Source organism: Necator americanus, chromosome III (assembly GCF_031761385.1).
Source record: "Necator americanus strain Aroian chromosome III, whole genome shotgun sequence".
Taxonomy (NCBI): Eukaryota; Metazoa; Nematoda; class Chromadorea; order Rhabditida; family Ancylostomatidae; genus Necator; species Necator americanus.
Window position 1 is genome coordinate 40,500,969 of NC_087373.1, and position 17,974 is coordinate 40,518,942.

General features: G+C 39.9%; 2 protein-coding genes across 3 annotated transcripts; one reads left to right on the forward strand and one right to left on the reverse strand.

Annotated features, from left to right (window-relative positions):
* Positions 1-337: 337 nt before the first annotated feature.
* RB195_012458 (uncharacterized protein) lies at positions 338-1,481 on the forward strand (the record flags this gene model as incomplete). The annotated part of the gene is made up of 2 exons (XM_064194309.1): positions 338-559; positions 630-1,481. The coding sequence occupies 2 exons, from the start codon at positions 338-340 to the stop codon at positions 1,479-1,481; spliced, it is 1,074 nt and encodes a 357-aa protein (XP_064051892.1).
* Positions 1,482-9,642: 8,161 nt separating this feature from the next.
* Positions 9,643-17,376, reverse strand: RB195_012459 (uncharacterized protein; the record flags this gene model as incomplete). 2 transcript variants are annotated; one of them, XM_064194311.1, is made up of 4 exons in its annotated part: positions 9,643-9,675; positions 9,791-9,868; positions 15,406-15,471; positions 17,335-17,376. In XM_064194311.1, 4 exons carry the CDS (start codon positions 17,374-17,376, stop codon positions 9,643-9,645), a joined length of 219 nt encoding a protein of 72 aa, XP_064051893.1. The 2 variants fall into 2 exon arrangements, with proteins under 2 accessions (XP_064051893.1, XP_064051894.1); XM_064194310.1 differs by having other exon boundaries at positions 9,669-9,675; positions 9,732-9,868.
* Positions 17,377-17,974: the final 598 nt, after the last annotated feature.

Consider the following 17,974-nt stretch of genomic DNA (forward strand, 5'->3'; position numbering starts at 1 on the left):
GGCGAGATGAACATTCCAGTAATAATCCGTCTAGAATTTTGCGAAAGTAAAATAAGAAGATTAACTTTGCTTAATCGTATAATTTAACGTTTTCTATCTACAAAACTCCCGAGTGTCCCATCTAAGACGGTCCCACTTAAAGGCATCACCCGACGAATCTGAGGTGGTGCAGATTTCAGGTGGAGTATTCTTATAAGGGTAGTACGACGTCATCGGACTGACCGAGACGAGACGACGTCACCCTCTCAACGCCGTATATGAAACTGGAGAAGAACTGTTCTTAGGAACATGCGACAGTAGAGGTGTTGGTGGAGTTGGCGTCCTCGTCAACACGAGTATGGCAAAGAACATCGACTCTTTTGAACAACTTACGACCCGAATCGGACGTCTGCGGATGAGAAGATGTGGCCCAATACCAGCTTTGACTATCTTCGTCGTTTACGCTCCAACATCAAGCTACGAAGAAGAAGAAGTCGAAGCTTTCTATATGGACCTGGAGAAGTTCTACCAAGAAGATCATGCCTTCTACAAGGTCATAGTTGGCGATTTCAACGCTAAGGTTGGCCCAAGAAGAACGCCGGAGGAACTTCACATCGGGACCCACGGCCTACAATGGAATGGGAGTGAAGGTTGATGGTCGGCAGCTACACCATTTGCGCTTTGCTGATGACATCGTACTGGTAACACCTAGCATCAGCCAAGCGGAACGAATGCTGACCGAATTCGACGAAACATGTGGATGCATCGGTCTTCAGCTGAATCTACAAAAGACGATGTTCATGCGGAACGGATGGGTCTCGGATGCCCCATTCATGCTCAACGGAACGAACATATCCGAGTGCACCAGCTACGTTTATCTGGGTCGGGAACTGAACATGATGAACGACCTGACCTCCGAGCTGGGCAGGAGGAGACGAGCGGCTTGGGGAGCGTACAAGAGCATCGAGGATGTAGTGAAGAAGACCAGGAACACCCGGCTCCGTGCTCACCTCTTCAACACCACCGTACTTCCTGCTTTGACCTATGCTTCGGAAACCTGGGCATTTCGCAAGCAGGAAGAAAACGTGGTGAGCGTCATTGAACGCGCAATTGAGAGAGTGATGCTAGGAGTATCCCGTTTCACGCAAGTGAGGGACGGGATTCGAAGTTCTCTCCTACGTCAGCGATCGAAGATTAGAGACGCCGCCGCGTTTGCCAAGGAAAGTAAAATAAGGTGGGGCGGACACGTGATGCGCTTTAATGACAACCGTTGGACCAGAGCCGTGAGCGACTGGGTTCCCCGCGATATTAAGCGCACTACAGGAAGACCGCCGACCCGATGGTCAGATTTCTTCACGAAGTCCTTGAGAGTAAAATATGATGCTCTTCGTGTCCCACGCGAAAGGAGGAACCACTGGACTACTCTGGCACGCGATCGGGACAAATGGAAGAATTACTGGCGCCCGCTCGACCAGTTCGAAGATCAACGGGAGTCAAGGTGATCAAGTCAAGGTGAAGGTGATTCTTATAAGGGATAGAAGATCGTGGAGAGGTGGTTGATTCCGTCCATTTCTTTCTAATTGCCGTAAAAACGGCCCGGAAGATGCGGCGCCGCACAAGGGTGCCGCGCTCCAGTCGAACTCGTTGTAGAAAGTAGTGCCCTGGAATGCTCGATGCCGTATCTTCCGGGCCGTTTTTTAAGGTAATTAGGAAGAAGTGGACAGAATCACCCTCCCCTCCATAATCTACTATCCCTTATAAGAATACTCCACCTGAAATCCGCACCCCTTCAGATTCGTGGAGTGATGCCTTTAACTCCACCTGAGTAGCCGATTTCAGACACGTACCGTCAGAGTGCGTCAGCGTAGGCGACTCTCCTTCGAAGCGCGCCATATCGTTCTGATGCCCTTTTAGTTGCAACGCTTCGAGGAGAACATTTATATCCGACAAAGTGAATAAATCAAGCATATAGTGCACGATATGCACGTCTGCGGGCAAAACAGAATAAGGAAAATCGAAGCAGTACTCTTTCCTGTCAACCTCAATGGATGTACCCTTTTTCCTTGCAGTTATTTCTAGTTCCGGTAGAAGAGAAATAAAGAGATATTTCCTTGTGTGAAGCAATCTTTATGGAACAATTTTTCGAAGTAGGAAGAGGAAAGGAACCCCAAGTAGTTCAGATGAAAACAAAAAGGCCGCCAAAGTATTCGCACCGATAATGGATTTCTGTTGCCACTCCCCCCTTTCATCAGTCCTCTGAATTAAGTAGAAAAGTAACTCAAGCGAGAAAAACCAACAATAAACAAGTCTGTGAGCAATTGTCAGTACTTGTTGGACAAGGAGAAGTTGAGAACGATGAAACTTTTAACGATGCTATTGATGACTAAAGTGCGTTTTTCGAGTGCAATCTAAATATTCAAGAGAAAACCCAGAGTTTTACGGCTCTGCGGAAAGTGCATCATCCAAAAAGCGACGTTCTCGTCTTACCCATAACGATAACAAAGCTTATTGGGACTCAAATATGTATGTATTTTCGTTTTCCTTTTTCCGGTCGCTTTTCTATCCTCAGCCTACTGGATCCCTCAACCTTCGATTGAGGTAATCAGAAATAAAATCAAGCACTATTTGTTCAAAATTGAGTACAAGCGTGAAAATCTCAAAAACATTTGCTCGTGAGTTCTACGAAATGCGAAATCCGTTGAATTCTGGCTAGGAAATTCCCGCATGCGTGAGACACTCGATCCCGACATAGCTATTCCCATCTAAAAGTCAACGTAGAAAGCTGTTCTGGTCCCTGAACCAGAGAGAAAAGAACCAACTGTTCCTACCAATAAAGAGCTGTCAAGAGAGTCGTATGTGACACCTACCGGCCACTAATACTACGCAAAACTGCACATAACATTCCCTGATTTACGTGTTGAGTCGGAAATTGGGAGGAAGCGCATACACGCACACGAATGCACACAATTTAACCATGGACGACGGACTTAAACGGTAAACTCGAAGATTTCGTCGAGGAGACCAAAGGAGATTTTTTTGCAAATGAACGATTGAAAGGAAATGGATCATAGGTTCAAAAAACTCTGCACCTAGTAGAAATTTGTAAACTTACAACATTAAGAGTTATTTCAGGGAATTAATGCAGTATTTAACGTAATTGACGGTCACGGAACCAAAACATAGTTTTTCACATACGTAAACATAAGCTAGACTTCATTCAGTCAAGTACCCCATGACAAGTCTTTTAGCAGTCGGTCAAGCGTAAAAACGCCACTTATGACCTCTCACTGACGCATTTTCATTCAAGGAACGTATATAAATTACGTCACAAACCTGTGACAATATTACCCGGCGATAGTTGCGAGAAAAAAGGCAGAGAGTAAATAAAGCCAGACTTTATTTACACAATTATATCAAATCCAATAAGAGTTAGTCATTCGGTGTCGGAAAATGAACGCAAAATCTATAATCCACTACAGGAAATTACGTCCCTCACTTATCTTATGGTTAGATATAGGAGATTCATGAGAAGTTATTAATTGAGAACAGGAACTCTGCCTCAATCGTAACACTACTTCCGTATTCTAGAAAAATGAGGGTAAATAGCTATTTTTTTCCTGAACAGCAGCATCCAATCTGCTTGAAGGGGAACTGAAAAAGAGAGATTATCTTTTTCCCAGTGACATGCGAACATTAATGTGTCAACACGTCTTTTTTTTTGGGAAAAACCATCCTAAAACGTAAAGTGTTCCCATCTTGACATTCCGTCCACCCGGTACTAGTCGTGGTGTCTGTTAAAGGGAGCGCATGTGTCACGAAACCGACGCTTTCGGGTTCTCTGCGGAGAAATATAGGGTTCGTACGTACGTAGTACGAATATAGGCATGTCTCCGCGTTCGTTTACCTCCAATTCGAAAAATTGGAGCGAGAACCGCTTAATTCTCATGAGATTCGTTAGTACGTAACGCCCTATCTTTGTACACGATTCTGTTCCCTCATCAGTCTTGAATAGGTTGCTGAAGAGACCTTATTGATTCGCAACCGCTGGATTGTGGACGCGGCGCGGCACCGAAGACCCCAACATCGCTTAATTTCGTAAATCGCTGCCTTTAAAACACACGATTTTTAGTGTGAATTTCCCGGATACAACGCTGACCTCAACGACCTATCTCCTAGCTTAGAAATTTGAGAAATCCTGGAAATAAAGCAGTCTGTCTTGATTGCAGAATACCCCATCTCGTTTACAGTTAGCAATTTCCCAATATCAAATTTCGTTTCATTCTTTTGCTCGCATAATACCTTTCCCAAACATTTTCTATGCTTCCATTGGATAAATAAAATGCTAGGATAATAAAACAAATCCGTCTGCATCTTTCCAATTCCATTTCGTGTAGCTGTTTGAGATTCCTCTTTTTATATCCAGGAGTGCACGACAAACAGCAGAACATATGTACAGTGTGTCGTCACTGTGCTAGAATTTACAGTAAACACGCAATTTTTGCAGAGGTAGGCCTGATCCAAAGATATGGAACTACTCTTATTCTTATATTTTGCTTTCCTAGATCTCACAGATATGTGGTTACTGCAAGAGCACAGAAGGAAAAGGAATCAGAAGGAAAAGAAAAAGAAAAAGTAAGCAGGTTGACTCTAGCAAATAAAAAGAGTGGTTAAGACTTCTGATTATCAGTTAACTTCAAATACAGGCAAAATCATGATCTTTTCTGACGAGCTTACAGATAGAAATCGTTCATCCAAATACGTGATTCCATCTATCCGCAGAAGATGGTAATCAGTGAGCATACAGAGACGTCAGCAGAAGTAGAATAAAAACAACTTCCTAATTGTTTTCCTTACTGCTGCCGACATGGACGATAAACCCTTTTCAGCTCGCCCTCTGAATTCGCCAAAGATCACTCTGATTCTGAAGAAGGATTAGCAGAGCAAGAAACATCAAAGGTTATGATTATCCGGTATGGAGAAAAAAGAAAGGGAAGTTGTAAGACCAATGACAATTTGGAAAAACAAAGACAAGGAAAAAATAATTCAAAAAATATTTAAATTTCTTCATATCTTCAGAGAATAGTCTGGCTTACACATGATGCTGACACCTTAACTCAGAAACTATTTTAGACATAAAAAGTATTGACTAAGTACTTCAAACAAAAGATATCCAGAAAAAAAGAATAATAATATCTAGGTTATACCAAGAAAAAAAGGGTTGATAAATTCTAAATGATTCTTCTTCCATTCTTCAATTAATCTTCCATTAATTAGAAATGTAAATGTTTCTAGCAAAATTGTCTGGCGCAACAGCAAAAAAAAACACGAAAGTGTTAAGAAAGGTAAAAGCGGATAAAACGAAGGTAGGGCAAGAGCAATTATATATATATATATATATATATATATATATATATATATATATATATATATATATATGATTATCATATTAAATAGGTGTGTAGGACGGAAACCGTTTAGTTTTTTTTGGATAAGTTTCTCTTTTTTTTGAAGCTACGTACCGTAGTCATTCTTTTACCATAATAGCGATCAAATATGTATTTATACGATAACTTTGAGCGATAACTTGTGAACTAAAAACTTCGGAATGCTTTGTCATAACCCGAAAATGACAGAGACCTTTAGAAAATCACTAAATGGGAAACACATGTATGAATGTGCAGAGGAGATAAAATAAAACTAAAACGAACGGCGTTGGCTAGTCCCGTAGGGACGCGCTGCGTTGCGTTTTCGACTTCCCGATATTTCAAGTCCATGTTTTTATCTTCTCAAATAGATTTGTTACCAATTTATCAACCAGGGAGGGATGAAAGGCTCGGTTGGCACTACGACAGTTTCAGACCGTAAGTTACGACGGAACGTCCGGTAACAGCGGAATCTCTTTCTAATTGCGCTACCCCCACGCCCGGTAAAGGAGAATAGCTGCGTGAAATGCAAAAAATCGCAATAGTTATGTATCCACGAACCACGGAAATGACACTGCTGTGTGAATTCCACAATTTCGTTAATAGCATGAACAAAGGAGGAGCGAAAAAGTCTTCCTGAGACAATATCCACTGAAGGAGTTTAAGCACAGGTCGCGCAAACAAGGCGTAGGCGAAAACACAAGCCGTTACGGAGCTTAGGGTGTTACTATCATCATATGAAGCATTGAAACCACATCAAAAAACTACGCCACTTTACGATTAAAAAAAATCCACTACAAAGAAAAAAGGAGAAACTCTATACAAGTTTCCCGAGTGGAAACCAAGTTCTAGATGAGTCTTACTTTAAAACCATTACGGTAATGCCACAAAATGTCTAAGATCCAATAGAATAGCAGGTACACTATTACTCTCCAAAGCTTTTTCCGGAACTACTCGAGAGCAATTTCCGGTTGACATTCACCCCAAGTTGCGAGAGAAAGCTGTTTGCTACCCGTCGTCAAAGAAAAACGTGTTCCCATAAGCTGACAGAAATCCGTGGAAAACTATTACTGAATCATTGAAGATTTTGAAACAAAAAAAAAAACTAAAAACTCCAATTAAAGCTACCAAGCAGTAAATGTGTTTCTGAGATCCTCCAGAAAGAACATCTCTCTAGAAGAGTTTCTCAAAACTTTTCAGAAGTGACGGCTGCCAGAATGCACATTAGAAAACTCAAAACTGTACCGAAAGAAGCGTCGACACTGTACTTCTTCAACACATTACATTTCGCCCTCATGACCAAGAAACAGTGGAAAAAATTACCGAGAACGGGAAGTTCATGACGTTCGTACTTCTTCATGATTGTTTCTCCACTAAGCTGAAATCACAACTAAAAATGTTATTGCTATTAACAGTAAATTTCTGTGGAAAAATTTCGTACTGGACGCGGACGATCTCTTCTGATCAATTTCCCACTGTAATATCAATGTGTGTGGGAAAATAATGAGAATAAACACAAGCATCACAGCAAAACAAAGAATAATGAGATTATTTCCGCTACGACAACAATGGAGTTTTTTTTTTTTCGGAACGCAGAAATCCCGTGACGTTCGCATATCGGAATCGGAACCATTTCTGTAAAGTTCAACTCGATGAAGAAAAGGAAATTAGACATTGCGTTAGTCTAGCAGGAAACAAAGAATCCATAAAAATTCGTTGAAGTGGGCGTGGCTACTGTTCCACCACGGAGAAATGGCGACAAGATCACCGTTTGCCACTTCGGGACGGCACTAGAGCCGTGTTGATATGGAGAATTTCTCGATTTCAGGAACATTATTAATCGCTCGCTCATAGCATCACATAAATAATTCTCTAGCGAGGACAAAATGACGTAGATCACGTGGAGAGCGGTCTCTGAAGGAAATTACCAATCATTTCCGTCAACAATCATATGAATATCTACGTAGAACTAAGTAAATTACTCCCGTTTTTTGGATTGTGACATCAACGTACCCCCATAACGTACAAAAAAGCAATAGTAGGGAGAGAAAATTTCAAAACTTTTAGGAGAAATAATCTCTATGTTGTGCGGTATAAATATTGCTATGAACCGAATTAACTGGTCGTGCAAGAGGATGTTTTTTGAAAAAAGATAAAAATAGTAATACTCATAAAAAGGAAACAGATTAGACGATCAAACTGAGTATTTATATGAGTATGGAGTAATATTTCCGACTGTTCATCATTATCTTGATGAAAAGAGAACAAAAATTTGTCTAGTATTCCCCGATTTCCGCAGCTACGAGGTTTTGACAGATGGAGAAGACTTTTCTTCCATTTTGTCTTAGCTGAATGTAAACCACTCAAAACGAAATATCTTCGATCAAAATGTTCGATTTTACGCTGAGCTGAAGCTGAAAAAACCTAAACACGATCAGAAAAAAATCCTCTATAGTACGTTGCATATAGAAAGCGCTTTCACATCTGAATGAAAGGTGTCGTAGAAAGGAAAATTCGTATGAACTAACGGCTCGTAAATTTTTGGAAATTGAATCACAAACTAATTAACGACCAGGAAAACTCGTCCAAGAACATTGATGTCCTCGCGAGCAGCACCTCTGAGGCCACATGCCTGAGGCAGGTCTCGGAACTTTGTACGGTACGCCCTGTGAAACAGTACATAATTGGTAGAATAACAGATTTCGACCATCTCTCGAGACTTCAGAGACAAATTTTTGAAAGAAAAATCCATTTCTAAGTAGAGTTCTCTGTTGTTCTAGTGTTGATTGAGGTTACTCACGCATAATACTAACGGACTCTTAAGAAACTGATCGAGCCAACTATCAAATTCCCTTTCCTCCGAATCACACCGCCCTTCCCTTTGCTTTATTTCTCAGTGATTTTCTTCTCTTTTCCGCTTTCCTTGACGATACTCTCTGATATTCTCCTGTGCGTAATATTTACACAAATATTCTGAAGAAAATATGACTTGGTATGCCATATTACCCTGAAATATCGTAAAATTTACATAATTGCATGAACCTGTACTTGTGTGCAAAAACACAAACCACTAGTCTTACTCTAACGTTCGACATTCCAGAATAAGTGAAATAGGTTGACTATAAACTGTAACTTACTTTCAGTAAGACAAACACCATAACATTTTACTACACAAAAGCGTTAGTGAATCAGCCCGCCGGCTTACGGTAGAACTTTGTGGGCGCATCGATTGGATCAGAAAAACTGAAACACAGAAGAATTGAAAAATCAATGGTTGTACAATTCAAATGGAATGGATCATCCAATATGGCGACACTTCTTGACGTCTGGATTTCGTATCTGCAAATAGAATTTCCTATTCCTCTGCGGCAATAATGAAATAACTGACAACAACAAGGAAATTTGGAAAGTCGTTTCAGGAGAAGTCGGACTGAGACACAAACAGGCACGATGCTAAATTTGATGAGTCAACTCAGTGATCACAGTATGTACAGCTGCTCAGTGCTCACCAGGTGTGGAAAAGAAAAACGCTGAGAGACTAAGCAATTCATTTCAAAATTCGCCTGAAAGTATATGTATACGTGTACGTTGAAAAGGGAAAGCATTGCATTATTTACATTTCTCCATAATTCTACCACTGAAAGTATTCGGGGTGGATTCAGAGAGTCTCGAAATCTCAGTCATAAGGATTGTTAGCACAGTCTAATTCAGAGAATCGTAGGGGGAAACACAAGATAGAAATATCCACAGTTGAACAACAATGACTGAAAGGGAGAGAGATGAGAGCACAAAAAAGCAAAAAGTAAGGAATAAATTTGTTCGCAAATATTTAAATATAAAATCAAAGGGTGCGAATGAATGAATGAATGAATGAATGAATATGTATCATGGTGCACGGGTTACCTAAGAGAATAAATTAGTAGAGTTCTTGATATAATGACTGTGAGAGAAATATTACACAACATTTTCTGAGCTGTGAGAGGGTTAACGTCGTCGACACATGTTCATAGCAAGAAAAATCGGTTTCAGTTTACGGCGTCTACTTTTCGCGTTTTTCTCGACGTCTGGAGAGATGCTGCGCAGGAATTTGAAAGAGATTTTCTTTGCTTGCTTCTGTGATCTCGTGAATCATCCGAGATCCATCCAATTCTTGGGAGTCGAATGAAAATGGTTAAGATTGCATGAGAGCAATTCATTCATTCGGCCATTTGCACACGGCTTGCTTGGCTACCGTCCTCCTTCAGAAGCGCTCTGAGACGTCCTTCTTCAAATTCTGAAGGTTGTCCGGTGAGAGGCTTGTCGTCGAAGTCAAAGTTTTTCAAGTTTCACCGTTTTTGAATTTCCCAAACCATTTTCGTGCAGTGGACTCGGCTATGACACCCTCTCACCTCGTATTCTTCCTGGCTTCGATGAAAAGCGAAGAAGCAATGAAAAGCAAGTGCCACATACATATTCCTTTTTTTACCCTTAAAAATTGTGACTAATTAAATTTTTCAAAGAAAATTGTGAATAATTAATTTTCAAAGGATATATTTAAAGAAAAAATTATAATAGTCCTATATAGCAAAAAGAGCTCTTTCGAACAGCATCTAAACTTTAACAAAAATAATGCACAAACGACTATAAAATAAAATCCAAAACAACAACTAACTAACTATTAACAAATAATAAAATTCTACCAACTTATGTATTGATCAACCTAATATAACAGTTTCAAAGCTAACGCAGCACATCGAGCGTTCTTGTCGATCTCATGAAATTGTGAAAAACTTTGAATTTGAGTTGTTTTGGTAGTATTTGTAGCACACGTCATTGAAAAAGACAACTATGACAGGATAATTAGTAAAATCTGGAACTTCCGCAGGTGCAGAGGAAAATGTAAATAGTGTATTGAGTGTAGACGTTAAGGGTTAGATGTTACAACCATCCAAAAACATACCATCAGCGGTATTAAAGAGGGGGCAAGTAATGTAGTTTAGCTTTTTTCATCACCGCTGGGCAACGAAGTAAATTAGTTGAAGAGGGAATTTCGTGTGAAATTTGCGCAATAGGGTGCACCATACTACATATTGCAGAAGTGCTGCAGAGAAGCAAAGACGTGGTAGAATTTACTATAACGTTTTGCTTTGAATTACATTAGAACTTAAAGGAAAAGATTTATGAATAATGCCAATAACTGATATCTTTGTACATCATCGAAAAAGAAGTCTCAAAGGCAGCATACCACGAACCTGACGTGGTATGGATTTCCCATGGAAAACTTCCATACAGGGTCGTAGATGGGGGAAAACCAGGTGGTTCCTCTCATCTCTCTGCTGTTGCTGTAGAAAACGGCCGGAACCCACCTTTTTTTACGACGGTAAATCACCGTGCGAGCCTTCGAGGATTAATAAGGTTTCCTCAGTAGTCTATTCAAGTTAAACTAATGAGTAGACTGGTGAGAGGAACGTGCACATAGTAGCGTGTTATAACATACCTCGTAGGAAATAAAGCCATTCCTACGGCGTTTTTAGGACGATTAGGGAGCCACCCCGCTCCTTCCTCCCCCCCTCCTTTCCCCGTATCCTGCAATCTACAACCGAATCTCTAGCTTTATCGCTGATTCCATCACCACGTCAGATTCGTGGTATTTTGCGTTTGATTCCGCCCATTTCTTCCTAATTGCCGTAAAAAAAAGGGGCTGGAAGATGCGGCGCGTGCACAAGGCTGGCGCGCTCCAATCAAACTTCTTGTAGGAAATAGCGCGCCGGAACACTCGAAGCCGTATCTTCCGGGCCGTTTTCTAGGGCAATTAGGTAGAAATGAACGGAATCACCATTCTCTCAGTAATCTACGATCCCGTATACGAATACTCCACCTGAAATCCCTACCATCCCAGATTCGCGGGGTGATGCCTTTAAGGCGGGCAAAAATGAAGGATAAAGGAGAGGAATCGAAAGAAATGTTTGCAAAGTACTGCAAAAACAAACTGATGGGGTTCGAGACAAAGGGCAGGGGTAGAAGATATTCATTTTTAGTATTTATTTATTACTATTGTATTATTATATACTATTATATTTATTATTACAGTTATATTTATTGTTATATATTATTTATTCTTCAATTCCACTATCGGACTACATGTAGGTTACTAACGAATATTTATAATGGAAAAGTGAAACAGAATAAGTGGACGAGCATGAAATCAGAATAAAAATCAAGATTTATCCTGAAGTAGCAACGCAAGAATTATGCGTCCAAAAATCTAAAACAATTGAATTATTTACGCTTTATCTAGAGAAGCTTCGCTTTCTTCGAGAGAATTTAGCGATAAATAATGCAGAAATATAGCATTAAAATCTAAAATCGGAATTACCGCAGTAAAAAAAAATCAGTATTCACCAGTTTCTCGTGCTCATCTTGAGCATAGGTCTAGTGAACGGATTTGGACCATATATAACAGTGCTACGTACTGTTGAAAGGAGTAATCTTCCATAGAGGACGGAAAAAATGGAGACTGGGATGGAAATCTCCACGTTGGAATGGCAAACATTTCATCACAACTCTTGTGGGAAATTCTTATAACGGTACACAAAAAGATCAAAATTCTCAATAAATCTTATAAAATAAACCATATTCCGTAGAATCCGCTAAACGAGTGAATTATAAGCATAGGAATGAATGCGGTAGGTTTTCCCGGGGCCACACCTCCCACCCGCAAATGTTCGAATCATGAATAAATAGCACGATGACGTGTATGACGAGATGAACTTCTCCAAAAATCGTCATCGCCACCTTTTAAAGCACATCCAATTTCAAAAACGTCAGCGGGATTGAAAACGAAATTCGAACTTCTAAATTTAAAAACATAAATTTAACAGTGTATTTGTACGCAGTGACTTCACCCACGAAAATTCAGCGTTTCTCACGTTCACACCGAGAAGATTCGATGGTAAATTGTCTGTCCGTTCCAACGATTAACAAGGGCAATTAGACGCTTTTAGACCGACGGGTAGCGATAATTATGTTTCATCGACCGCATGGAGCTTGGCTAAGAAAATTTCTTTTAGATTTCCATGCGCAAATATATGTTAATACTCTGAGATTAAAAAAACGGTTGGACAGAAAAGAGATCGCCGTACAACCTCACCATGGACCTGTGACCTCAAATAGAGGAGGTGGAGGCGTTGCGAGCGCAAAGAAAAAAAAACATATGCACGTGAACTCTCATCGGATATTCCCGAAACGCTAGGAATATGCTTGAGCCCACATAAATAGCTCTGCCCACGACCACTCATATCATCACGCCGATCGTCGGAGATGAGATTGAGGAGTATGACTGGAGCACTAAAATGTATAAGGAGCAGCAAAAACATCTTGATCACTGCCCATCCACCTAGAGCGATGGAGAAATAGTATTTATTCCAAGAAACTACAGAATTTGAAAAAAAATGAGCGGAACGTTTCCTGGGGTGAGCTGAGCATTTTATACGTATAATTAAAGCAGAGCACCGTAATCAAGAAGTCTATGTATTTCTTCTCTTCCAAAGCCTATTATCACTAACCGTTACCGTACACCGTACGTTTCACACACGTAGTCTCCATTTGTTCGAACATCTACCGTTTCCTGTGCAGTAATTTTCCTTCATCTTTTCCCTGGATTTTAATTAGAAAATTTAGAAAGTTTTTGCTCACACATTCACAATTATGAGTTCCTGTAGGTGCACATGCGATTTCGAAAGGACAATCAAAAACAACACGCCTTCTACGGCTTGTCACGACAATTTCTTTTCAGACTAGTTTAGAAAATGTCGATTGAAGGAAGTGTTCACCCTGATTTCAACTTTTTTTCAAAACTGCACCGGACATTTTTTTCTTCATATACGATTCAAGTGTTTTCCGACAGCAACAGCTTAATTTTTGGCTCTCATTGGATATCAAAAATTAGAAAAAAAAACTTCATTTTCTATGCAAAAATACCTTTGTACTAAAAGTTTTATGTGGGACTTATTTTAGGACCGGAGGCCTCATTATTTCGTTTAGCTCCAGTGACTACCTTAGGATATATCGTTCTTCGGTAGGATAGAAGTAGAATTCTGTGCAAGAGTATCCTTTTACTTAACTTTTTTACGACTAATAAAAATTAGCGACCTTTCATAGACCGTAATTGGAATCGACGAAGAGTTTTGTTTTTAAAATGTCCTTTGAATACATCTTCGCAAATTTGAATATATTGGATCTCCACATACAGAAGGGGATGCGGTCCACGAATATAAGCATGATCCCTGTATAATCCAAAAAAAGGCTTGTGAAACACTCTTATTCGGTCCCATTTTCCCAACAATGCAACCTATTACGCGATAGAATACGGGCGTCTAGTCGTCGTCTAATGTCCACAACCTAATTAGTGTGAGCAGAAGCTGTCCTACCCGCATAATCGTAGAAGCGCTGCGGATTCCCCTCATTGTATTACTCGTAATAGGTTACATGAGTGGGAAGAAGAAATTATTACGGGCCTTTTCTGGATTATTATATGTAATTGAGAACGATCACGCTAATACTTATGAGCAGTACTTTGATCTCTAATTATTCGTTGAGAGAACTAAACAGTTTTTTGATGCGTTCCCTTTAATCTCTAAGACAAGGAGATGGGGTTCTGCATCGCTAATGGCGCTAATAAGCGTCATGAACTCTGCGGTGAAGCAAGCAGCCACGTCTCCTTTTTTGTGACAAAGCTACAACTCGTCCGGAAAAAGTCGACCACAACACTTCTCCAATTGACCACTAAAAGTAGGCAGTAGGTTTGTCAAATACACGCCCTCGAAAGATCTCCGATTTTCAGGCAGCCGTCCATTTTCGTCGCAACTTTTTTTTTTCATAGCTCGCCATAAAATTGTGCACTTAGTTTTTCTGTAGTGTTGCCTGGACGAGTCCTTTCGTCCTTTAGACGTTCGACAACTGCTGTCCTTATAAAGTGCGGAAGTTTGCTAGTCCTTGTGTCGTCCTTTAGTCACAGTATAAAGTACAGGGAAACGAAAAAGTTGGCAAACGCTGCTTGCACTTCCAACGGAGCTTCAAGCACGAGAAATGTTTTTATTCGAATTCAAATGAGCAATGAGGAACCTAAGCAGTGTAACAAAAAAGTATGAGGAGATTGTGATGAACGAATGAAGGAATGAATGAATGAATGAGCGAATGAACAGAGTTGAGTGCAATGAATGAATTAGAGAGTGTAGGAGTGAATTAAAGATTAGTGCCTGAATAGGGGCGATGTAGCACAATCAGTAAGAGGTTCCGCTGTGGCTGCAGCATGATCGATCAAAGATTCGATTCAGCCCTAGGGCCAATCAAGCCTTCCATCCCTCTAGGGACAATAAATTGGTACCAGACTCATCTAGGGAAGAAAAAAACACTGACATGACTTACATCGGCTAGCCCCCGATTGTAAATTATTTGTAAGTCATTGTATAGGCCACTTAAACGATCGTTAAACCTCAAGCATTTCTGAATTGAAGTGAAGGCGTTGGCGCATCCCGAGCGGATTGCTACGCTAGAGACTTTATCCTGTATCCTTTAGCAGTGAGTAAATGAGTATCGAACGAATTGCGCACGAACGAGTCGATGAGTGTATAAGGGAACGACATAAAAAGTGAAAATACGCATTGATCGACAAATGAATGATGTGTGAATAAATGACTGAATGAATAAAGGAATAGATGAATATGTGGGTGAGTGAGTGAGGAATGATTAATGAATGAGCGAATATTGGAATATGTTGCTCCCATTCAAAAAAAAAACTCACAAAGTGATTATTACAGTTTTCAACCCGATCAAAAGTAAAACATTTGGCGGTTAAACAAAAAGTAAATCATAAAAATTATCACTTATTATTAATATACGGTAATGAAATAAACATGCAAAATTAAGACCAAGAGGCTGAAATGTGAATCTTGTCAGTATGTTGAAAATTCCTCTGAACGTGACGGATTTTCCGATCCATTTAGAGAATCCATTCACCACGTACCTTAAAGTGACACCTTTTCACTGCTCCACAAAATCGTCGAAGTTCTTCCGAAGCTATAGCTAGATACTTAAACTATCCCGAAGAGATGAGCGGAAAAGAGAAGATGCACTGAAAAATAACACATAAATTGGATCATGGGTAGACTAAAGACGTAGACGGTAGACGACATCTTGAAGTGGGAGTGGTCGAAGTCGGGATCGAACTACTTCGGCACATAAGGAATAAGGGCCGCCTGCATTATTTTCTCTGTCATAAGTATAAGGACGGCTAAAAGCTAGTGAACTCAGAAAAAAAAATTAGATTTTTTACCCATAACACTACTTCAACTCATGCGAGAATGGACTTCTACCAAACACCGTTCCAACACCATCGAACATTTGCTGCAAATTCAAAGGACGAACATGTCATAGAAATAGAAAAAATCAGTTGATGAAAGATTTTCCGAAGGGCCAATGAACAAAAAGAGCTGTGCGGTATAAGTATGGCTGCACTTATCACTGTAAATCGAAATGTAGCCTTGTTAATCCATAAGAAACAAAAAATAACAACAAACAAGAAACAACAAACCTAGGTGGCCAAGAGATTCGCGAGAGTGCAATTTCTCCTGCAAAATTTTAGGAATGATCAGGAAAAGACAACTGTTAAGGAAAAACACGGGAATTCGACTAAACCTTTAGGACAAATAATAGAAAGAAGTTGAAGAGATGACATGTATTATAGAATGTAATGTTCACTGTGTAAAACAGTGAACATTAAGGTGTACTTGCCAACTCGATCTCCTATGTGCGTAGCTGTTCTCAAAAATGATATAGGGGCAATGGGACCACCTATATAATGTGGGTATTACCAGATGAGGGTAAAAGAAATACAGAAAACTGATCGACATTGATAGCAGCATTTCATCAAATTCCCCTAAAACCCTCGATCAGTTAGCAACCTAACAAATCCCAAAACTAATCCATATCCAGAGACAAAAGGAAGAAAAATATATGCAGTACTGCTGCAGCTTCGAGGTTAAGGTTTCAGAAAGAAACAAATAAATGAATAGGGTGGGACACTGCTAAAGTTTTCTTGGGCCCTAACTAGCCCGACAGCCTAATCCACATTTATCAATGTGATCTAGTTTAATAGATTGATCTCCTAGCCTCTACTTATTGTATTTCATAGATCTGTCATAAAGAAATCAAACACCCCTTTCATCCAGTAGACAGAATTAATTTTGTTCTTATCTAAGTTTTACCTAATTGAAATAGATCAATTATTAATTTTGTTTGAGTCGAAAGAAAACACCAGTCAGTTCTGAGGAAAAATAAGAGTAAAGATTTAGATTTTCAATCGAATTATATGAATACATACGTAAATATGTACACTTGTGCAGAGATATTTCGTCTATTTTACATACACAGATTTTGTGCTCAGCATTTGTCGAAGCTGTGTACGAGGGAAATATTTATATCATTGGAAAAGTGTAATCTAACCAAATACGATTGAAATAGAAAAGTGTAATTCAATCGACCAGGGAGAAAAGCCAGCTTAATCTCAATACTGTAACGTCTTGAGGCAATATGTATTAACACTAAATAGGTACGGTAAGGACAAGTTCACGTGTTACCCTTAGTTCCCCTGAGTTCCCTAGGAACGTAGGTAAAAAAATGGTTCAGAAAACCTTCATAGTAGTTGTTGAATGGCTACTTTTCTGTGTTTATATTCCTTAACATTATTACATTATAGCCGACACAAAACAACATGAAGCACAGTGCAGCTGCGTAAGCGTACTGCGCTCGAAGCGGTGCAGTGGAGCGCAGCGGTTAGGATCGAGGGAGGATCCTTGCTAGCGCCATTCTTCGCAGCAGTTCGCGAGGGTCCCATCTCGATTCTAACCGTTTTCTTCACCGCGCCGCATGGAGCACAGCCGCATACGCAACGCACCGCTTCTAGCTCAGCTGCTTGCGCAACTGCACCGTGGTTCATGTCGTTTTAACCCTATTGTACATTCCGCATTACTCGATACTATATTACTTTATACATTCAGTCTTTCTCAATACGTGTGCATCTATCTTTGCTTCTAATTAAATCACCAGTTCACTGCTCATCAAAGAATAAGCTCAATGAAGTACCTTCGTGAAACGAAATAAAAGAATGGAGTGAAGAAATGCATAAGAAAAAAAAAAAACAGAATAATGATTAGTGATGAGTAATGATGCAAAATATGATATGATAATGAAGGTTTTCTTTGGTAGAAGGAGGTTAGAATGGAAGATTTGACTGGGTCCGGTGGAGAGAACCAGGAGTTGATTCATCGGCGGTAAGAGCTCAGATGAGTTTAACTCTTACAGAAAAAGAAACCCGAAGAAATATGAGAAACCGTGTATAATTCTGACCAGCTTTGATGAAAACTCGGCGGAAGACAAAGGGCGCCAGGTTGATGGTGTCCGGTCAAATAGGAAAGTAGATCACACTCAATCGATTATGATCATTTGAATCGAATCAAAATTCAAAATCCTCCCATCAAATTCGTGATTGAAAGCAGGAACCTTATCTATTTTTTGTACATTTTCCCTTATATCCC